General features: G+C 45.2%; 2 protein-coding genes across 3 annotated transcripts in view; one reads left to right on the forward strand and one right to left on the reverse strand.

The window, feature by feature from the left end:
* The window catches only part of LOC144133390 (tRNA (guanosine(18)-2'-O)-methyltransferase TARBP1), a 28,094-nt gene extending 13,874 nt beyond the window's left edge, over positions 1-14,220 (forward strand). For both annotated transcript variants that reach the window (XM_077666472.1, XM_077666471.1), the window contains exons 12-25: positions 976-1,180; positions 2,199-2,366; positions 3,077-3,243; positions 3,780-3,851; positions 5,317-5,548; positions 5,908-6,060; positions 6,841-7,008; positions 8,502-8,608; positions 8,816-8,897; positions 8,976-9,141; positions 9,890-10,072; positions 10,195-10,319; positions 11,412-11,548; positions 12,191-14,220. In XM_077666472.1, the coding sequence (XP_077522598.1) occupies positions 976-1,180; positions 2,199-2,366; positions 3,077-3,243; positions 3,780-3,851; positions 5,317-5,548; positions 5,908-6,060; positions 6,841-7,008; positions 8,502-8,608; positions 8,816-8,897; positions 8,976-9,141; positions 9,890-10,072; positions 10,195-10,319; positions 11,412-11,548; positions 12,191-12,338 (2,113 nt within the window). In that variant the 3' untranslated portion in view covers positions 12,339-14,220. The remainder of the gene's footprint in view (positions 1-975; positions 1,181-2,198; positions 2,367-3,076; positions 3,244-3,779; positions 3,852-5,316; positions 5,549-5,907; positions 6,061-6,840; positions 7,009-8,501; positions 8,609-8,815; positions 8,898-8,975; positions 9,142-9,889; positions 10,073-10,194; positions 10,320-11,411; positions 11,549-12,190) is intronic.
* Positions 14,221-15,782: 1,562 nt separating this feature from the next.
* LOC144135490 (uncharacterized) lies at positions 15,783-17,944 on the reverse strand. Its single transcript, XM_077668141.1, has 2 exons — positions 17,604-17,944; positions 15,783-16,000 (listed from the first exon to the last, which is right to left on the reverse strand). Exons 1-2 carry the CDS (start codon positions 17,867-17,869, stop codon positions 15,835-15,837), a joined length of 432 nt encoding a protein of 143 aa, XP_077524267.1. The 5' UTR covers positions 17,870-17,944; the 3' UTR covers positions 15,783-15,834.
* Positions 17,945-22,920: the final 4,976 nt, after the last annotated feature.

A 22,920-nucleotide genomic window follows, 5' to 3' on the forward strand; every position in this document is an offset into this window, starting at 1 on the left:
ATTATTTTCTTGTTCTGATGGAGGTGCGTCCATTGGAGGTACCTGGTGGTATAGAATACAAGCTTCTCCTTCAGCACTGTGCTGCAAAATCAGTGAGCAAAATGAACCTCTGGGTAAGCTTTAAAGCACCCATTTCATTTCATTTCATTTATTTAGTCCTCAAATGCCCGTTGGACAGGGGTTTTACATGAGGGGTGGGCAGCTTCACAGACGATTTCAAGGGTGGGTGGCTTCACAAAAGAACATTTGCAATGGCTGTCCTGAAATTTGTCGCACTGGAGTTGTGAACCGTTTCTTCAGGCAGATCATTCCAGTCTTTCGCTGTTTGTGAAAAAAAAAACGAGTGATGGTGCGATGATGTGCGCGCGTGCGGCGGGTATACAGACTTGGAATGACTGGTCCGGGATGAATGGCGGTGAGCGGGAGATGTAACGTTGTTATCAATTGGAAAATGATAGAACTTATGGTAGAGAACGAGCCTGGCTATTTTACGTCGTGTTTCTAGATTGCGAAGATTTGCATTAGATTTTAGAGCCGTGACACTAGTATAGGAAGAATAGTCATTAAAAATAAACCGAGCTGCCTGGTTTTGGATAGATTCAATGGAGTTGGAAAGATTAGTCTGATTAGGGTCCCAAACTGAGCATGCATATTCTAGTTTGGGCCTTATAAGGGTGTTGTAAGCAAGGGGTTTTACGGAAGTGGCTCAAGTGCTTAAGTGGCCCATAATAAAAAATTAGTGACATGAAAGAAGGTGCTTGTCTTTCTTAATATGCTGTTGCCATGTAACTGGTCCTGAGCTGCTTGATGTGCATAGGTACTATTGTACCACACCAGGGCACAAGGTTTCTTTTGCTTTGTATGTTCATTCTATGTGCTCAGTATTAATATAAGATGTAAATGCATGTTGACTTCCTCTTGCTCAGGCCTCAGTTCACCAGGAATTCTTTTTTTATGTGTTCTTTCTTTTTGCAGCATTCAGGATCGAGTGGTCAAGTCTCGCTGGGTGGCGTTCACATCCGCAGTGACTGAACTCGTTTGGGAGAGTGTCTCCAAAATTGCCCTTTCCACGGATGAACTGTGCAACAAGCTCATCGTGGAAGCAGTTGAAGCCCTGGAGACAGCTTCGCAAAAGTCGTGCCTTCATATCCTGAAGGCTGTGTCACATGCCCTTTCCCTGGTGAGTGCAGTTATTTTAGTTTGTAAAGAGGTACTCTGGCCTGGAATGTACAGCCTTTTTTTGTGTGTGTAATGTAAATGTTGGCAGGGTACGAGCACTGGTGCCTGGAAACCCTGTGCCATTTTATGACAAAAAATTTTTTGCAACAGAAAGGTATATTTTGTCTGCAGATTACACGTGCACAGCTGTTGACCAACTTGCGGAGAGATTTACTGATGAAAACTTTGATTTGTGTAGTGAGCAGTACCTTAATGACATGGTAACAATAGTCGAATGCAACTTAAGCCTGCAGTGAAGCTCCGCCCACGTTCAGGACCGCCGCACACAATTCCTCCACGACAAAGAAGTATAGTTCGTTATTGAAACTTTTCTCGTTACTTAAACAAGAAGCTAATTACAAGCTCCGGAATTTTGATTCCTGGCTTATTTATTATAGCCAAATATTAAAAAGCTGACATCATTTACTGCTGTGATTGGCCAACACAGCAATACAGGACGCCGCGGGCTGTGACCCAGTGTTAACAACTGCTGATTTTTTAAGTTGTCATCACCCCCAAAAAGCCGTTTCCTGCTGGCAGCTTGGCAAAATGTAATAATTTTGATAAACAGTTTCCTGTACAATCTACAGAATGTGTGCTGTGTGTAATTTAGCAGATCAGCTATATAGTATTTTTCTTTTATTCCCTGTGAAATGTCACCTTTTCTGTGCCTGTGCTCATGATTTTGTTGGGATTTGGGTAGAGAACTCTACCAGACCCACTTCTTGTGTTAAAAGCTAACCTGAAAATCGTTTTCATTACTGAAAGGAATGCTGATAGAGTTGATGCACTGGCAGTACCTTGTGGCATAAAACACAAACTTCTGATACTGCTATTAGCCTTCAAAGCAGTTGCGAACTATCCGTTTCACTGCTTACTAGCATGTGCTTTTGTAACTGGGCAGTTTTCAGTCCTGTTTGTCCTTGCTTTGCCTAGGAAAAATACGAGTGAATTTTCAAGCTTGTGCCCATTACATTCAGGTCAAGTCCATTGATGCCGACCTCCTCGCCAAGTGCCTTAAAGCATGCTGGCAAAGCTGTAAGGACCTGAAGAAAAGTGACATATTTCGAGTAGCAGTGGCTATGTTCATCAGTTTCGCTTTCCAGCCGTCTTTACTTCAGGCAGACCGTGGATCTCTGCTGAGTCATGTGAGTGGCCCTTTTATGTTTTAAAGTCTTGGTGGTGTGTAGAAGAATATTTCAAGTTGAAAAAAGAGAAACAACAAACTGGTAACTCTTTGCAGTTACCTAAATCACATTGTATGCTGGCGTTAATTTAGTTGCAAACCTGTGCTTCTTTATTTTTTGTAATACTTTTGCTTTTTAAAAATTGTATTTGTTATTTATTTTGCTGTGCTTTTGTATTTGTTTGTTGTATATGCTGAAAACAGAGCTAGTTGGCTTTTTTTTTTCCCTCTCTTAACGAGTTGTATTAAAACTGAGCATTATTTGTATTTGTGATATTTAGGTTTACTCCAGCTCACTAGCAACGTCAGAGAACACAATAGAAACAGCAGTTTCTCCATTCACATTTTCTATATTGTTTGTTCTCTGTAATTATGTATGAAGCAGCCTAGATCCCTAGGTTTGAGATTAACGCTGGGAAAATTATCAGTTCAAAGATGCGATGACAAGTATTGTATTCATAATGGCTGGTCTTTCTGTTTCCTTCTTATGATGTAGCCATCACTTTCTTGTGCAGGAATCTCATGTCACTGAGTAATACTTATGGGGGGTCTAGTTGGTGCATGTTTCCAGTCGGGTGCATGTGTCCCGTCTCACTTGCTGTGTGTTGTCTTTTTCGGCGCTACAACCTTCTTCTGGAAATCTCATGTCACTTTGTATTCTGTTTGCTGCAGTATCTCGAAGAGTTGTTAGAGCTGGGAGAAGTGATGCCGGGCGTCTTCTGTGCTCTCATAACAAGGCTAATAGAAGTGTGGAAGGGCTGCATACCACTTATGGATGACTACCTCAGTGTCATGGTTAAGGCAGTCACGTACGGGCCTGTTTACCGCAAGGACCAACGGTAAATTATGTCTTTTTTTTTTCAGCTTATCAGCTTAATGCATTTACACTGTTCCTCAAGACAGCAATTGCTTTAGCCAAATGCTGGGCTTATGCTTGTAAACACCAGCTTGAAAGAAGTCTGAGGGTTAACAGAAACTTGTTTTGGGATAAAACATGGCATCAGTAAAAGCCATGGCACCGGTCATGCATTAAAAATCTAAAAATTATGGATGCTTTGGCTCCAATGCAGGGAGGTCTTGCTTATAGTAGTTATTGTCGCCAAGGTTCCTGTCGACAGCGTGCCAGCTACTCCTCACTCTTGTTTTCTTGTGGGGTGCACGAGAGTGCATGTTTCAAGACTGCTTAAAAAAAAAAAAAAGATAATGAGCTGAAACTTTATTCCATGGACCATTGGTCAACAACAAGCACCGAGTATGTGAGTCATCACTGTGTTTTTAAGATTTCAAAATGAAAGCGCAGCTTGTTGACTGTTGTGTTGCTATAGTGTGCGCTACTTGCTGTGTGGGGGCTACATTCGTGTACCTATTCTTGCAGAATCGTTTTTGATGCAGAGGCCTTTGTGACGGCACAGGGTGGGGCCCTGTCTGTGAATCAGCTACTCAGAAGGTAAGGAAGCTTTTCCTTGCCATGGATGGGCTGGATGTGGTGACCGCCGTATCCATTCTAGCCTTGATCTGGAGAGTTGCGATATCAGCATCAATTCTGCTTGGCTTCACACGCGTTGCACATTATTCTTGCTCAACATGGCACCAGTTGAAGGAGCTTCGATTCGAAATTCAAGTTGTATGCCATTGAATGTGCGCTAGAGAATTGGAACTAGGTAGCAGGGAGGTAGTTCTACGTTAACGAAAAAGTGAACCCAGACTGGCGCATAGCCGCAAGAGTGCTCCGGTCGATGAAACCAACAAAAAAACTCAGGACAGTTACAAGTGTGTAACATGAATGTTTGAACATTAGCTGAGCTGTGGGAGCGAAGATCTTCAGAAATGCTTCACTGCGGCTGACCGCGCAACGTCTTGCTAGGCTGCCAAGTTCGCCGGGTGAGTCCAGCCTCGGCTCCTGCCAAACAAACATGCCGTTCCGCTACTCACGCTGCGAAATTCTCTGCCATGCACCTTGTCTGTGGTGCAAATGGTGGTGACGAGTTGTTATCATCTGTGTACAGCAGCTGTTGCAAATGTTGCTGTCGCTCTCAAACAAAGGTATCCTCAGCGCATTTTCAATACCGCTTACGGAATGAACAGGTGCATCCCATACACCGGTGTGGCTTTTGTGCATTTTTTCCGGAAAAACTGCTGTCTGCAAGGGGGTGCGACTTCTGCACAGGTGCTACTTATGCACCGTAAAATATGGCACATGTGCACCTAATTGACAATCTGTTTTATTGCTTAATCACAAAGTGAACAAGGGAGAGGAAAGCAGGACTTGTCTTCTTCTCCAGATGAAGATAAGTCTTCTTGTCCATATGTTGGCAATCACTCCGAGCCCTTCCCCTCCCTTGCTCACATTTTGATTATCAAGAACCGTCGGACCAACCTCTCTCTGCCATGTTTTATTACTTGTCATTCAAGGTATTACTGAGGAAGCACATCAGAAAGTAAATAAAGAACACAAATAGAAAGGTTGTAAAACACAATTCAGTAAAACCCATGAAAAAACTCTTACTGTTGCTCTTTAGTGTTCCTGCTCAAACCTCACCTTTGTTCAGTTTATTGTAATTCACTTTGCTTAAACAGGACTGATTTTTTTAATCGGCTTATGAATCAATTTTCAGCAGTTATGAGAGCGGCTTTTGTGCACTCAGCTTCTCACCATTTGAATTCTGGTAACTAGTCTTGCCACACTGATGTTTGTCCTCTAAGCGCGCTTGCTGTAGTGATGTATCATAAAATATTAGCATCTTGCTTTTCAGGCTTGCTGTCGCTACTGACGGCTCTGTTAGCTTAAGACAGATTTAGTTAGGATCTCACCTCCAGCTATTCTTGTACACGCGGCAATATTTATATGCAAAATGCCACTTTTGTCTAATTATTTGTAATCTGCTTCCTCTTTTTTTTTCTCTTCCTGTTAGTGAACACCAAGCTGACGTTGAAGTTCGGGCACAAGCAGTTGCCTTTTTGATTCAGCTGAGCCCCACTGATGGGGCATGCACCCAGATGGCAGCTAAGCTGTCACAAGCTTTGGTACAGTATGACCGGGAGGTCTCCTCAACGCGGAAGCGCTACTTTGGCAACTCGACCATCCACCGGCTGAAGAACAGGGTTTGGCAGGCTCAGCTTTGCCTGCTGCACCTTTTGACGGAGGTGAGCTGTTTTAAAACTTATACATAGGTAGGTCTGCTTTTAGCACTAGGGCTACGGGTGTTGGTGAAAAATTTTTGCAATGTATTTGTTTATATGTACGGTTTTAAAGCCCTGTTGTTTAGTAACGGTGAGGGATGCTGTTGTTTACAAAAAATCCATGTGCTTCTACTTAAAGTGTTGACCTAACGCCTATATTCCAACTTTTAGGTTACAGTACAGCAGTAGACCTTTCTCAAGCAATGTTTTTGTGTTGCAAAGCTAGTGTTTAGTTGCTAAAATCATGCTTAAACTGTGCTAAATAGTATAGGTTATGTCACAGGTGCAAGTTCCGATTTCTTATTATTTCCTTGTTTCTTCAGGACATGTTCGAGATGCTCCTCGAGCATGTTTTTCAAGAGCTTGTCGAAGACAGCCAGCAGCCGTCAATTCGCTGCCTGCTGGAATGGACTACTGTCTGTATTCTACTGCGCACTCCTCGTCTTCGTGCCAGGCTGATTCCTACCATGCAGAAGGTGGGCACATGAAGGCCTCTTCACTGTGCTTGCATTGTTTGTTCTGGGCCACCTGCACCTATGCGACAGTATGCCAGCATTAACTGCCAGATATCTCTCCTGTGATGCACGTGACTTGGATGCTTGCAGAAATGCCTTTTAGATCAGAATCTTATGTTTATTTTGTCAGATATGAGCAGATACAGGTTGCAGGTGCATTACAGGTTGCAGATGCAGGCTGTGGGTGCAGATGGGGAGCTTGCTATGCACCCTTGCTACGTTCCTATGCTGACTGTGACGACAGTGAGCGACTTTCACCAATGAATATGGGAGGTGACCTTAGCGGCCACTGACTTAGCGACAGAACTGAATCAGCACAATTCTAATTACGCATGTGCTTGACTCAGATAAGCATGTGTGGGCTCCACTGAATCTTGTCATCCAGCTAAGAAAACTAGGGGGCTGCATTAAAGAACGAGCTTCAGGGTTCTGCAAATTCCTCACGAATGATTCCATGTGAGGTAAGTGTCATGATGCATTCCTTTACCTAACACACATTCAGGACTATTAATTCTGCTGCAAAGGAGTGATCTTTACGTATGCCCATCTGAGGGATGCCCACTGAGGTGATGCTTTGTATGTGACTAGTATCAGTAGAATGCTTGCTTTTCACAGCCTAGTGTTGGCATTGCTTGAGAATAGTGCAAACATGTTTTAACTCATGTGCTGTTCAAGACAAGCACTGTCCTTTCGCTTTTGCCAGCACTAATTTCTGTTGTGCCTGTTCTTGTCACAAAACAGGCAGGCTCTGAAAGGACAGGAAGTGTCTGCTCTTTTCTGGCCATCATCATTCACCTGTGTGCGTGCCTTGATCCCGAGAGCGAGCTGGAGTCACACCTCCTGGAATACCTTCCCGCTGTCCTTCCCTGGAGTATGGGGCAACACTTCAACGCCAGGGTGTATGCACAGGTGTGTTGTGCGTTTCTGCATTTTACATTGCTGAGATGTTGCATTAGCAGGTGTTTCACGTGGGAAGCTGCAGTGTTGTCCGTGTCTGAGAAGAAAGCTGCCTGTATCTACTTTCACTGGTGGGCATTTCGCCTAGCTTATCTGAGAATGAAAAGTTTAACAAGCACTCAGTTTGAATTAGTTTGAATCTTCTGCAACCTGCCAGAGTCAAAAGCTTGTGCTTACATGGGAAGAACTTGGTACTGTCTGCTTGAATGCTGTCAGCACATTTCAGCAAGTTTAGAATTTAAGAAATGATGGTGCAAATTTGCAGGGTCATAACAACTGTAGCTTATGCTAGCCACATGTGTAAATATTTTTCCCCTTCAAGCAAGCGTACCGGACAGGCGATTCACCTCGCTAACACTGCTGTCAAATGTGAAGCTCGGGTACTGTATAAAATTCTTGCTCATATGGATCAATCCTTGCAATCTGAGGTGCCTGTGTTGCCCCGTTTCATGGTTTGTTCATATCAAACCAGCTGAATTCTTTAGTGGTGGGCATTTGTCCCCTGAATTTAGAGTATAGCAGCTTCCTATTGGTGTTTTAACTTATTCACCGCAAAATTTTGGTTTGTAACTAACTAGTTAAAAACTTCCAGAGTTCTTTGCTGTTCTCGTGGGGTGAAAACGTTACCGTGACACTTAGTTTTATCACATATGCCCTTATCTTTCATAAGTAGGCTCACCCGTGTGCCAACCAAGGGCTGTGTAACCATGATTAGCACGTTCTCGAGAGGTCTGACTCACCATCCTGCTGTTTTCAACTAGCCCAAGCCTACCCGCACTGTATTCTCTTTGGGCAGGGTTGAGCGTGAGAGTTCTCAGTCATGATTCCAGATAAAGTCTCCCACAGGCCTTTCCATTAAGGGCTCCCTGGGTGTTGCCATGTTGCTCTGCGGAATGTTGCGTGTACTTGGCGCTAGCATGATGGAAACAGGAGCAGAACTAGTTTGCAGTCGTCCAGAGAGGAGGTGTTTAGACATCTACGTGTACGTGGTGGAAAAGTGTCTATAGACCGTATCTCTGTGTCAAAAGTGTGGCTTTTAAATTAGTCTTTGCAGTAAAGTAACCTGATCCAGCGAAGCAGGCACTACTAAAGCTGTGCCTAGTTATGAGTCGTTCAGTGCCAGATAAGAGATAGCGCCACTGATGGGCACCTGCTGATGTCGGTTACACTCTAAGGTATGATAACAGATGCAGGGATGGTTTTTCAGGTTTCTGTGAGGCGTTTTTTTCATGGGATCTACTTTTCGTTGTATTTTTCTTCCTTTTTTACGCGTGTGCATTTTACCCTCGCATAAAACTCAATGTAATTGTGAATCGGCATTCATCCTGTGTAACTTGTTTGCTTTGTGCATGTCTTTATTACACTGTGACATAAAATGATAATAGATGGATGAGGAACCTTTCTGTTAAGCCAGAACAATGATGATGATTGTTTTGAAAATCCAGGTGGCTCTCCACCTGGCATCACGATGGAGCAAAGAGCATGGCCTGAGTGCTGTTCTGGAGAAGTACAGTGCATTATTCTCATGTCTACAGAGCACCATTCAGATGGGGTGAGTTTAGTTGCAAGAACTCTGTCTGTTCTCAAGCACTCTGTGAATGTGATCACGTAAGGCCTGTGCTAGCTGAGTAGCCGTTGCTTGTGTTTGTTTGACTCACTGCATTTGTGGTTTATTTCATATTCCAAATTACCTCACTTTCTAACTTTCTTTCTTTTTTTTTTTTGACAATGCCACACTGTTGCTTTGAATTTCTTCCAGAAACTGGTCAAGAAATGTTGAAAAGCTTCTTGACGACTTTTACTTCAAGGACTTTGATGCAGTTGATGACCTTACATTGCAGGTAAAAATCTAGCCTTTGTGAGATATTTTATGATGGTTTGTTATATCTCCGCATGCATTTCACCACTTTTTTGTGCAGACAATCTTCTCGGAGCTTCCTCGACTGACTGGCCTCACTGACAGAGAGTTCATACCACTCTCTGTCTTTGAAGAGGTGCTCACTGTGGGTCCTGAGAAACTTGCCTTGCCACTGTACAACCTCAATGACCGGCTTTCCTCTGCTAAGCCGAGCCATTGGCTGGAAGGTATGGTGCCACACAGAATACCACTCATTGTTATCCGCTTGTTGGACCCCTCCAGGTTCTTTTATTACTGCTTAAGATCACAAAGATGTTGTTTACTGCACGAGTGACCTGTGTGAATGATAGCAGCATAGTACCTCTTAAAATAATTTTGTATTAGCAAAATAATGAAGATTGTTTGGAACCATTTTTATGGTACTCATTTCGTCATGTTCTTTTTCTTTATTTGGCTTTTAGGCTCATAATCTTGCCCTTCATTTATCAATAAATTGGAATCAAGACGCGAAGAACTGCATGGTAATGATAATTAATGGTCAGACATTTGAGGCGTGAATGCAGAGCGCTACACGACTAGTGAGCTTGTAAAGCCATGAAAAGGGGTAGGCAGCAAGTAGTGCTTGGCAATTGGATTTTATTGAGAAGTGAAATCTCACTTGCAGGCAGTAATGAAAGAGTGTTAAATTTTCCTGAGCGTGTACAATTGAGTGCTAAGGTCTAGTGTTGGAAAGCAGTTTCTTAATGAAAAACATAAATTGTTATTTATGATTCTGGCTATTCTAAAGTTTGTTTTTTACTTAGCAGTTTAAAGTAAAAGAGATCACAAATTATTAGAATAGGTTGTCCACAGTTGGTGTGGAACCGGGTTGAAGGGCATATGGGAGGGGCCTTTGGCCTGCAGTGGACATTGTCAGATTGGTGGTTATGATGACGACGGTGACTATGGTAGATGTTTGGTGACTAAACCATGCAGGCAGCCAAGCAGAGCCTGACGTTGTCCTCGACAAAGAGGACTACCAGAAGAAGATCACGCCCTGGAAGCAGCAGCTAGCTTCGTGTGACCTCACTTGGGATCTCAATGTGCCAAAGAAGAAGAACGACTGTGACGGGCTTATCGTCGTGGCTTCGCTGATTGATCGCATTCCCAACTTGGGTGGTGAGTGTCCCCGTTTTTACACTTCTCATCGTTCTTGAACGTTTTTCAACTTAAACAGTTCTTGAACCTTTCTTTTTTTTTTTTTGATCCTAAAATTAATTTGTGTGCTTCGATCTGTGCAGGTTTGTGCCGGACATGTGAAGTATTTGGTGTGAGTGAGTTTGTGGTCGGCTCACTGAAGTACCTCGAGGACAGGAATTTTCAGGGACTGAGTGTCTCTGCCGAAAAATGGATCACCGTAAGCGAGGTTAGTTTGGAGCCCTGAGGCTGGCGTTTCTTGCGCGTAGTGAAGATGGCCAGTAATGTTAAAGGGGCTCAGAAACACTTTCCGAGGAGAGCACTTCAACTCTCAATTGCTACATTGTGTTGTCATGAAAACCTGAGCTAAATAATACACTTCTACATGCAACAGGGGACCCACAATAATGTGTAAAAGTTAACGAGCCCTTACTGGCGACATTTTCATCTTGCACCCTCCTCCGTCGCTCACACTTGTGTGTACAAGTTGAGAGGTGGCTATTGGTTAGATTCTTTAAGACATCACATCAGGCAGCTACCGTGGCCGCGGCCAATAAGCCGCATAGCTCCGGCGGGCCAGGAAGCTTCGCTCCCGGAGATGGGGCCGGCGGAGGGGCGCCGACCTTCCAGCGTGCAAAAAGTGACAAGAGAAGAGGGAAATGCGCGAAGACGCTGAAATTCAAATTTTGACTACAGATAACTCAGCTTCTACAAAGCGCATTAAAAAAATTCTTTCTGGACAATATTTATGAAGCGGTGTGCTTTAACATCCCAGGCATACCACAACTTTATTCGAGCCCCTTTCAGAGCCCCTTTAAAGTGGTGCTACCAGGAAAAATCCCTACATTTGTCAAGAACGTCGTTTTGTTGCTTTAAGGCTTAAAAACTTACGCACAACCAAAAGGTGCATGTTTGACAGCCAGTAGTGGATAAATAAGATTCTTGACTAAACTTTTACGGGATTAAGCAAGGTTACAGTGCAAAAAAACATGACGAGAAGACAGCAAGGGCAGGTGCAACAAGGATAGGCGCATCCTTGCTGGTTTTTGTGCACAGTACCCTTTTGCTTAGTAACCATGTATGACAGACTCGCCCAACAGCATACATTCTTGTTTTGCAGGGTTCATATAGCAGAGCTTACAATCCAGCTTCACTGCATTGACAGAATAGGATTTATCAAAACTATACCATGTTTCATTTGTCAACATGAACTATGAAAAGCAGTTATGTTTGCATTTTTTTTTTGTCACTTTGTTTGATAAGCACCACTAGTAGCTATCTGTCAGTGTTTTCATTTTTTTTCATCCATTTGGATTCATAGGTGAAGCTGCATCAGCTGAAAGATTATTTGTCGGGAAAACGCAGTGAGGGTTATACCTTGGTTGGAGCTGAGCAAACTGCTGGCAGCAAACACCTGCATGAGTACAGTTTCTCAAAGAAAACACTTCTCTTACTTGGGTAAGTCTTTTTACCTATATTAAGTGAAATTAGCCGCAAATCGCATTTTATTTATTTGGTACACTCCACTTTCGTGTCTGGTGTGGTTGGAAGGTTATTGGACATTCCATAGAAGTGCCTGCTACAGAGTATTCAAGTATTTGAAAAGGATACTCAGTGGTATAATGTAAGTGTGCGGGGAAGAGCTGCGAAGGGAGGAAGATTATGTTGTTTAATGCAACGTAGCAGAAAAAAAAAAGTCTGCCTTTAGCAATCTAAGTTTAGCTGTACAGATTCAAGCTAATGAGCCGGCAAAACCCACCTAGCCCAGATTTCCACTCTTCCACAAGATTCAAATCGTCTTCAGTCAGGTAGATTCTTCTTTGTGCCACGTTTTATTATTTTTTTCTATCCAAGTGTATTACTTTTATGATCGTAAACCAGCTTCTCTTGTGATAAAATATTTATGAACAAAGCATTACATTTTTGCCATTATCTGTGTTCACAATCCTGCACTTTCAATAGGCTCTTTCTTAATAGTGCTGATATTTACTGTAGAGTTATTGATAACGTCTATTCCGCTTGACTGAGTGGTCACATATGCCTGGTTGAGGGAAGGACTACATTGACAACCATCGTTTTTTTTTTCTTTCTTCCTTTTAGAAACGAAAAGGAAGGACTCCCAGTTGAATTGATTCAACTGCTCGATGTGTGTGTTGAGATTCCTCAACATGGAGTCATTCGGTCCCTGAACGTTCACGTCAGTGGAGCCATTTTGGTTTGGGAGTACACAAAGCAGCACTTGGTGTAGCCTTCTAAGGAGAACAGTCGGTGGTAGTCGTGGCTAGCAGCGACACTTCCCAGCAGTGTAGGCGCTATTTCTGTGCTGCTAAGACGGGCCACTCATTGTAGAATTTGAGCCAAACGGTACAAGTTCATGCCAGTGTAAATCCGTGAAAGAATTGCAGTCTTCATGTCTCATGAACTGTGCATCATTGTTCATGGCAGTGCATGATTGTGCAATGGGCTTGACTATAGAACTGGTTCGTTAACGCCACCACATAACTCGAGGCCTTCACATCAACAGTATATAAATATAAAGATATCTAAAGCTTGCTGTTGCTGGCATGACCTTGAAATATACTGGCGCGGTTGCAACCAGTATTTGCAGTGAATGCTACTGCAGATCACACTTTTAGTCGTTGAAGTTTGTATCAGGTATAAACTAGCTCTGTAGGAGTTTCTTATACCAGTTGTATGACTGGTTTATTGCTGAGCTGTGTTTTACAGAATAGGTGCTATGAGAATGGTTGCTTCTTTTTTTATGTTGGTAGTGTGATGTGCTGTGACATGTATACTATTTAGTTTTTTAGTTGTATAGAACAGAAAATTTTGGCTCTATGGGAGCTACGGAGTGGGCGTTTTATATTTAGCGAATTTTTACGGGTAGTACTAGTGGTGACGCGTCAGTTTTCAGGCTTCCTGCTTGGCTAAGCCTGCTTATTTGCTAAAGTGCCATGTGAAGTGACCTAGCTTCAGTATGACTTCATGTAGTATGCCGACAGGAGTAGTTTGTATCAATTGACTCAATGCGTAGATGCGACAAACCCTTACTTTCAAAAGGGTATCTATCAGCTTTTAAGGTGCATGTCATGTTCTAGAAAGTTCGTGCCATATCCTGCTGTAGTGGAGGTGTCCAGTTTGCACATTTAGATGCTTTCTTTACAGAATAATTAGCTGACCATTGAGTGCATTCTGGTGCACTTAGCCACGCAATGAGTGGCTGTTTATCTGCTCATTACATTTTGTGTAAAACTTTATTATATGCCTTGACGTGTGCGATATTTTTCTGTGTGTATAGTATTAGAAGAAGTTGTAGGATAGCCCGTGCATTTCAAAATGCATATTTATTCATACATATACAAACTGTTTGGTATCATGTTATTGCCTATATACATTTCCTAAAGAACGAGTTGCAATGCGGCAGTATTTCATTTGTTAAACATTATATTACTGCTGTGAGTGACTGCAACTAGTTCACTTGCGGCACTGTTACTCTGCGCACAGCACAACATGCACTGGTTCTACAGGACGGGTGAGGTGATAAAATGCACTTATGCTACTAACGTAAGAATTCGGGCTAGTTGGTACGTATTCATGGTTAACGAGCGCAAAAAAAGACAAGGCGCTTGTGTCGTGTTATTGTCTTCTTCTCTGTGTCTTCGTCTTTCTTGCGCTCGTTAACCATGAGCACTTATGCTACACCCGGGTGATTGTTACCATTAGTGATGCAAATGGGCACTTAAAATATTAAGGGGGTCCTTGACGTCATCCGTTTGATCGGAAGTTTCTGCAGGGGAACTTCCTGTGACAGAGTTGGTGAAACCTTGTTCCCATCTGTGCCGCTAATCGCACTGACGCTGTTATTTTGTCATGGGCGGGGTTGTGAGAGTACATCCTGGAAAAAAAAAAATCAAATTTTCAGTTCGATTTTAGAAGCGTGGTAACTGGCTGAGTTGTTTATGGCTTCCACATGATGACATGGAGAAATTTTTTCACGCCTTTTGTGTATTTTCGAATGGCATGGAAGGAGACACTGCCAGGTATTTGTGCTGGATGTACTAACTCTTTTTGCAGTGATAATTGCATGTAGAGTACCTGACTCATTACAATAAAGGCTTTTACTCATTTTGTATCTAGCCCTTAATTTGGGAAAGGGCGCACTATAATACCAACTAATGGAGGACTATTGCACTTCGCTGCATGATTTTATGCTAAGGCCATAGCACTAAGTAGACATGCACTCAGATTTCACACTTTAGAAGCTACAACGAGTGCCGTCATGTGCTTGTCTTACAGTGGAATAGCATATACATTTCAGGGTGTTTAATGTTTTGATGAATTAAACTGGCAACAAAAAGAGTACACAGCTCAAGTAGAAGTGAACTAGATGGGACAAGCACTAATATAGAACAGACCCTTGTGCACTAGACACACACCCTTGGCAGCTAGGCCATGCATGACCTCAAGACTGGACATCACCTTTTCTTTCTCCCTTTCATGCTTTTACAAAAAATGGTTGAAATGTCTGCGTAAAGGGACAGTTCATGTTGAGTGCGTGAACAAGTTAATTTTAAATGCTTTTGTTTAAAGACTCTGCAGCCTTTTTGGTTACAGAAACACTGACTGTGTGTTCATCTTCTTAAACATAGATGATTTTGTAAAATAGTTCAGTAGTGGCCTTGCCATTTAGTTTGGTCAAAGTTCTAGGGAACTGCAGTAGCCAATGTAAGCACAATGTAAAGCATCATGTTGCTCTGGAGAATACTGGAAGCTTATCTTTCATTTTATTAGCAAGAAAAGCCTGCATATCATTACAAACAATCCCTATGCTTGTCACCTTCTGGGATGCATCCAGGGGGTAGCCAACTATGTCTATAACTATGCTGTTTACTTAGGGTACTGCCTGCGTCATACCAATGTCGGGCCGACCAACAAGGGATGTCAAAGGATATGTGAATATTTTGGCCCACATAACACTGCACGCACTTTGTACAAAACAATGCAGATAATGTGCAAGAGCGAAGTCAAGTGGTTATAGATTGTGAAATACTGTGCGCCAAATACACATGTGGTTCAATCATTATTTTATGGCTAAAGTTGCCTTTGCAACCGTCATGTTATATTTTAAGGTTTACTGCAGCTGATTGCAGATGCTCACAACATCACAATGCTTTGCTTTAAACGTCAATACTTTTAATAAAAATGATAGCGGTATACTGGACCTGCACATGCACTTCGTATACAACGCTGTCACTTCCCGCTTCAAAGTGCGTAACCTGGTTGACTCCGTCTATGCGTAGCACGCCTACTTCCTATTATTCCAAAGAGCGCAAGTTCGAGTACTGGCGATTCCGTGTGTTTATTTCCTTTCTTAAAATTTGTTTGAGTCGTGCTTTCAAAATTACATTCCATGAAACTGCGGCCAGATATCATATTGTGTTTTTCTTTTCAAATTGTAACATTTCAACCTTGGCTGTACTCAGTACATTGGACCAACATTGGTAAGGTTGGCATTCAATATTGGGCCGATATTGGTGTGCAGACATTCGGCTGAGTAACACTATCCATCTCCAAGCTCGGGGTGACCTTTGTTGCTAGGGTCGGGTCAAGTATTTTTGGTCGGAGTAGCGACATTGGCCCAACTTAATGCCGAGGTAGTTTTGCCTACCAGGTTACTATCTGCCCATGGAGATCGCCTTTCGAGCTTTTGCTACCAAAACTTAGGTGCAGCTTGGGAGAAACACTTAAAAGTTAAAGTGGACTTGCCAGGCAGGAGCCATCCTGAGTGCAGCAACGAGCATCTCCTTAGCACCGGCGTAGAACCGTGCCCATTCAGGCTGCTCACACGCCAGCCTCTTAAGGCACCTGTGGTCACCACTGTTCAGGGTTGCCAGGTACGTTGTCAGCCATCTGCAGGTTGTAAGACACATAAATGTCCTTTGTATGTAAAGCAAAAAAAATTCTAAAGGTGCAAAAAGGAGTAGAGTAACAGGAATGAGCGCGGGTGCGGCAGTATGTTTAGAAAAGCAGCCGCTTTTATCCACCGTTGTGCAGTTGAAGTGTTCTCCAAAAAGTGACGGTTACTGCCCCTTCTGTTACAGTCGTAACCTAGCAGGTGTGTAGCCAAGTGGGGCTCGAGTCCTCGCCCCCCTCCCCCCCTCCTCACCCCAAAACAAAAATTACACTACGGTGCCACTAATGGCTATACTCAAAGTAATGCTCATTATGTTTGTTGGTTGGCTAATATAGCTGTGGGTGTTGGGGCAAAAATGGAAGAAACAAAGTGGGAAAGAAGCGGCAAGGTGCATTAAGTCGAGCCCAGATATATCGAATTGTTCTTATATCGAACAGTCAGATTATCCCCTTGAAAATCCCATGCAAAAGAATAGCACTATTGCTTGCGTATATCGAACTCGTGTTCAGCGGAACTTTCGATGTATTGAACTGTGTGTCACGCCATTTCTTCTAATGGCTTTCTTCGAACTCTTTCATGCGCAGGGGCGAATCGATTGAAACGGCCTTGGGGCAGCTACTGGGAGTGCTGGCACTCTGATACCACGTGATGAGGCGAACATGAGGAGTACTCGAGGGTGACCTGTGGTCTCTTGTACTCATTTTCCACTCCACGTTTCTGTCATGCTGTGAAGCTAACCTATGCCCCTGCAGTGACCCTTGCCTAGCATGCTTCACTGCTGAAGTTGTTGCTGAAACAAACTGCACCTTAGTTTTAATTAGACTACCGGAAAGAGAATCAAACATCTCATTATAGGCAGCAGCTATCTTGTGATGTTTGAAGTGGTTTGAAACTGGCTTGAAAATGGTTAAACCATTTTCCTGCAGGATTGACGAGAAGCAGGTTAGGCGTAGAAACACCTAGCGAGCGGTGCACTGCCAGCACGTCTCGCTGTAAGAACTCGTCAACTGTGCAAATGTATTCTTGCTTCTGGGTTCATCTTCCATTTTTTTATATATCAAATTATCGATATATCGAACTATTTCGTGATCCCTTCCGAATTCGATATATCCAGATTCAACTGCATTCTAAAAACTTGGCGGGCGGGGAAAGAAATCCTACTTATCAAAAGTAAACAAGAAATAAAAAAGGCACAGAGGGGAGACAGGGAAACTAGAGAAACGTTGCCAGCGGCTGTATGGCCGTCGCCACGGCGCAGCAAAGCGCCCTCACCCTGCTCGCCGTATCAAGTCATCTGTTCGTATCGTATCAAGGCGCCTGTCCTGTTGTGTTCTTGTGCCTCTTTTTTCCTTGTTCGTTTCGCACCGTCCTGACATATCCAGAAGCTATGCACCAGCTAGCCCAAACCAAAGTACTTCTCAAGTCATCAAGTCCTATTTTGATGAAACGTTAGCCAGCAGACTGAGACTCTGCCTCAATCCTTGTTTATTTTGTTTTGTGTTGTCAAGAATCCCACATTCCTGCCTTCTCTCTGCTGTGGATGAGCAGTGTAAATGTTACTCCCCGGTTCTGCCCGAGCTTGCTTCTCGTTCGCCTTACCGTACGTGGCCTTGCTGTTCCTGCTCGGCGCGCTGCACTGACGGCGGCACGGGGAACTCGTGCGTGAACTGCTGGGTGTCGGTGCGCCACAGGCCGAGGCCGCTGAAACCCGTGGCGAAGCCCAGCGCCACGAGCAACGCCTTGATAAACAATACGGCCACGAAGTTGGACACGTTGAACGCCAGCACCTGCGTGGCCACCGCCGTGGCCCAGCGGACGAGCTGCACCATCAGAGGCAAGCGCACAGCCGTTTTGGCTTCATGCATACAGCGGTGCAGAGTAAACGGGAACGCACAGTGTACAGTTCATAAATGTGGAGAGTCCTGAGGTAGCAGCACTGACTGCTGGGATAGCTGGTGTACGCTGCTTAATTCAGCTTGAGCCATGGCACACACGCCTGAGTCATTCCACAGCACTTGCCGACTGTCCGTCGAGGTTACGCCCGTCCTCATGCACCTTCGCCAAGAAACGGGAAGAGTTATTTAGTAATAACGAGTTACGACACATCCAAATCAAAACTCGCGCTTGTCTCGGGGTCCGTTTCTCGGGGTTACCATGATGACGCTGCCAGTGATCTGTGCAGTTATACTCGGGGAAAATTATTTTTGGGAATGCAGCAGACGCTATAGGCATTAAAGGGAGAGAGACAGGCCTTTGTCTGCGTTGCCTGGGTGGGGGGGGTGTCATTGTTAGGGCTAGGGGTGCGAATAGGTAAAAAGGAGGGAAAGGGCTCTGAGAAGCCCACACCACTCCCCACTGCACAGGGACAAAGGCCCGTCTCCTTCCTTTCCCAGCCTATGCAGCATTTCCAAAAAAAGATCCATCGGTGACGCACTGAAAGTCTTCAGGGAAGTGGCGTGCCAGTCAACTTCTCTTTAGGGTGCCTCGATGCAATCAGAAGCCGCGTTTACATGAATGCGACAGTAGCGCATCGCATTTCCTAGCGTATCTCGCGAAGGCGATGCGCTACTGTTTACACGTACCTACCGCATGAAGTCTGACTATTGCATGCCACAGGGGGGTCCAGCCAACCCCATCTTGAGCGAAGTCTGCTTTGTTATCCGGCTAGGGGGTATTGTATAGCCGCCGCAGGTAGGAGGAGGGACACCTCCAAACCTGTTTCCATTCACCGCCGAAGTTGACTTGCCATTCTCAATCTACCTCTCTCTGGCGCATTGATGCAAAGCGCTTAGCGCTTACCGTTTACATGAATGCGATGCGCTAAAAAGTTGATGCGATGCGCTGCTGTCGCATTCGTGTAAACGCGTCTATGAGAGCCGGAATCTGACGCATAGACCTTACAGGGACAGAATCGGCATTATATCTGCTGCCGTAAAAATTAAAGCCGACCTCTTGCCCTTCGCACATACAATGCACCGAAATCGTTTACCGCGAATACGTGACAGGAAAGCGTCACGTGATACGGCATCCGCAAGCCAAATCATTCGGTGTGGTCTAGAAACGCTCACCTGAGAACTTGACAGTGTCCTGCCGTACTTCGAAGGTACTGACGTCTTCTGGAGCATTGTACCGGAGCTCCTGTCTGTTCCGGGCTGGCTGTGGCAATTGGCCATGAAGAACGTAGTGGCTAGAAGGCTGACCACGAGGCCCGCTGCCTTCGACATTCCCGCCGACCGCATCTGCAATGATGTGTGTGTATGGATTTTCACGTGCCCTCTTTTGCCGTACGTCTAAGTTTGCGCCGGCCTAGACCAAGCTGCGACTTGGAAAATACGACAAACTAAGTCGCAACTCAGCCGGTGTACATACGCGAATATCTTTACAGAACTAATTAATCTATGCGGAATCGCGGTTGCGGTCGTCGATTCGAGTGGCAAAACGCGCATAACGGCAAGTGTAGCGTTCGAGCGCGCAGAAGACGCGGAGGAAGTGGCGGTGGCCCTCGCCCTCGCGGATCCGGCGTGCACCACGGTTCTCTGCGACTCGCGACAAACGGTCCGAAACTTCGCCAAAGGATGGATCTCACAGAGAGCGGCCCGAGTCCTGTGCGATCGACAAGTCCAGCGGGAGGTAGATTTTCAAACCAGAATCCAGTGGTTCCCGGCGCACATGGGAGAAGTATCGAAGACATATCGCCACCGAAACGAGACAGCACACGCCAAGGCGCGCGAGCTCGGGAACCGCGCCGGCGACCGTCGTCCATGGGACAGCACCCTAGACAGATTGACCATCTACAACGAAATTACCAAGGCCCTCTGCCTGGCCCGCTGAACCTTAATTCCCTCCGGCCAGCGACAAGCTGGACAGGGCGCACGGGGTGGCCCTCGGACAACTGCAGACGCTCACGTACCCCAACACGGAACGATACCACAGGCTCTACCCTGGCACATACCCGACAAATATATGCAACGTCTGCAACACTGATATAGCCACTTTAACTCACATGCTCTGGGACTGTAACAAAAACCCGCACGGGGCTAATTCCGGAACCCTCCCGCCGCGGTGGGCCGCTGCCTTGTGCAGCCCCAGCCTCAGTGACCAACTCCGGGCCATCCAGCACGCTTGCGAGGCGACGGCGAAGCAACACCTCGACGTCCCCACGTGGGAGACCTAAGGCCCCGTCGGCGAAAACTCTGCAGGACTATAAATAAAGTTGTTACCAACCAACCAACGCCGCTACGTTGGATCACATAATCTGGGACCGCCCAGCTAGAGGATCCACCTCCGGTAGAACTAGTGACATATCGCTCACTGAAAGAACGGGAAGCTGTTCTCGTCAGCTCGGACCCCACTGTCATGTATGTAAGCCGAGTGCGACGCGTGCTCGCGTTCTATGCGGCGCGCATGCTCGGAACTTGTGTGCCCTTTCCCCTTGCGGGTATAACACAAGCACGAATAAACGCCACGTCGGCGTTCTTGTGCGGAACTGGTCCCGACTGTCACTCTGCCGACACGACTAACAATGCACCGACCATCCAGATCCGGGCGTCAACGAGGGCGCAAGAGGTCGTCGTCAAAAACTGCCGGCCACCTGGAGCAGGTAGAGTAACCCAATAACCCCACCCTCCCGAAGCAAAGTTTCCACTCTCTCACCCCTCGCGTAATGAACGCACCGCCTTCTTTTGGCGAAGTCTGCTGTTACCGATATTTAATAGACAGTTTTAGCGTAGCCGGACCGCCGTACGGCAAATACGATAGCACGTTGCAACCACCGTCGCTAGGCTTAGCTTAGCATAGCATAGAAAAACTTCATTGAGTTCAGATCAAGTGTCAGGAGGGCGGACTTGTCCTCCCGCCCTTGTCAGACGGCCGAGATCCCTTGGAACCTGGCGGCTTCGAAGACTACTTGTCTGATATTAAAAACCTCATGGCCTTATGTGTGTCGAATACCATAGACGAGCTCATAGAATCTGCGCTCGTTGCACAGTTTCATCGGTTAGAGACCACGAAGACTGGTAAATATATCCTCAAGCAGTAGGGATAGTCTCCCACGCAGACGAAGGAACTTGAGGTGGGAATTCCTGCGGAAGTGAGGCAGAAAATAAAGATTCCTCTTATTCCATGGAATATATGCACCCCTCTTTTCATGAACGCAGGAGAGACGGGGCGGAAATTTTCCTGGGCTTGCCAAGCCACATATCCGGTAGCAGTTACCGTAGTTACTGTGTTTGCCGTACGGTGGTGCTAAACTCTAATACTAGCCCTTTTTGAACGCCAAAACAAAACGTAAAGCGCTATCTGTCCAAATGTAAAGACTATACAATATCTCACATTGCAGGACGAAATGCTCCGCGAGGAATCCGAGGACCGATGGAAATCGCACCTTGTCACAAAGGGTGATCTGTCAAAACATGTGGTTGCGATTTGCGCTGAATGCTGTGAGTTGTGCTATACAATAAACTCGTTTATCTCTCTTCAGACAGCATTATGGGTCGCTACGTTAGTGATGTATGAGGGTCTAAACACTTCTAGTCACGCCTCTTTTTCAAAATTCGTTCTTTTTCTCGATTAACCTACTCGACCCGCATTCTGTCGAGTTCATGCAAACGGCATTATTTTGAGTAATACTGATTAAGCTCGGTCTACAAATGAGCTTTCCCTCATTCCAAGCTTTCCCTCAACAAAAAAGTAGCAGCACTACAGTTTATTAATAGACCACTGGAAAATTTTTAGGGATTTTTTTTTCATTTGGGACTTTCCTGGCAACAGCATAAAAGAAAACGGTATTGCCTGTAACTTTTTTTTTCGCGTGAGGAAAATACTACTATAGCGTATACGTTAAAAAAAGCAAATAAGCGTTCAGCAATATTTTTTCTTTTTCCCAGCCAGCACCATAGCCCTGTTTCATCCGTGTCGCTTCTATACAACGCCCCAAGTATACTTCAGCCTGCATTACCGAATCAAAAGGCGTGTACAGCCCCGCTGAGGGCGTACAGCGGCGAGTACAAAAGATAACGCAAGTGCCGTATCACCGGAGCGGTGGAATGACAACGCACGTATAGCTGTGGTTCAAGACGGGTGCCAGGCCTTTCCCACTCCTCAGTCCGAGGGAAGTTGCGCAGACGGACTTCGCCCGCAAATATTTTTTTAATAAACGGCCTACTTGCTATAAAACAGTAATAAAATAATAATAAAAATGAAAATATTGCTGTCCACGAAGAGAGCGCCTAAAAATCATTAATGAGGCAATGTACATTGCTGCAATGCACATTGCCTTTCCTCACAAGGTCGGACAGCCAGAAAGCAGTGATACTCTGAATCGCTTCTGACGAAGGACATCAGTGTCACGCTGATGTCAGCGCTGGTTGCCACCTTTGCAGGCTGAGTTGTTCGAATCTGGGTTTGCCCCCGAAGGGGAGCAGCGGGGTTTGCGGAGCCTCCTCCAAGCACACACCCCTGAAGAAGCCGGGCGCCGGGCCGGGGGTGGCTTGTACCCATTTTTACCGGTGGGTGTCCGGTGGTGGGTTTCGAACCAACCACCTCCCGCAGCCGAGGCGGACGCTAAGACCACTAGGCCACGACTTAATGAGGCAATGTACATTGCCTCATTAATGATTTTTTAAGGCGGGTGGCCTGATACAGTCCATCAATCACCGCGTGACGAGGTGCTCGTGGCTGTTTCGTGCCACATGGCTGCTCTCTTCCATAAAAGACCACTAGATAAACTGCTTTTAGCGCTTCTTGTTCGGAGGCTGTGTGATATGAACAAAGCCACAGCTTTCGAAGTAATTAGGCATTTTAAACAGCACACTTCTTCCGATTCAGTTTTGCTGAAGATAGAGATGCCCGCGACTGAACACTGCACAGCGCGTTCAGCTCAGCAATGGAGGCCGTAGAAGAGGAGGAAAAGGAAAGA

The sequence above is a fragment of the Amblyomma americanum genome, chromosome 5 (genome assembly GCF_052857255.1).
Source record: "Amblyomma americanum isolate KBUSLIRL-KWMA chromosome 5, ASM5285725v1, whole genome shotgun sequence".
Classification (NCBI taxonomy): Eukaryota; Metazoa; Arthropoda; class Arachnida; order Ixodida; family Ixodidae; genus Amblyomma; species Amblyomma americanum.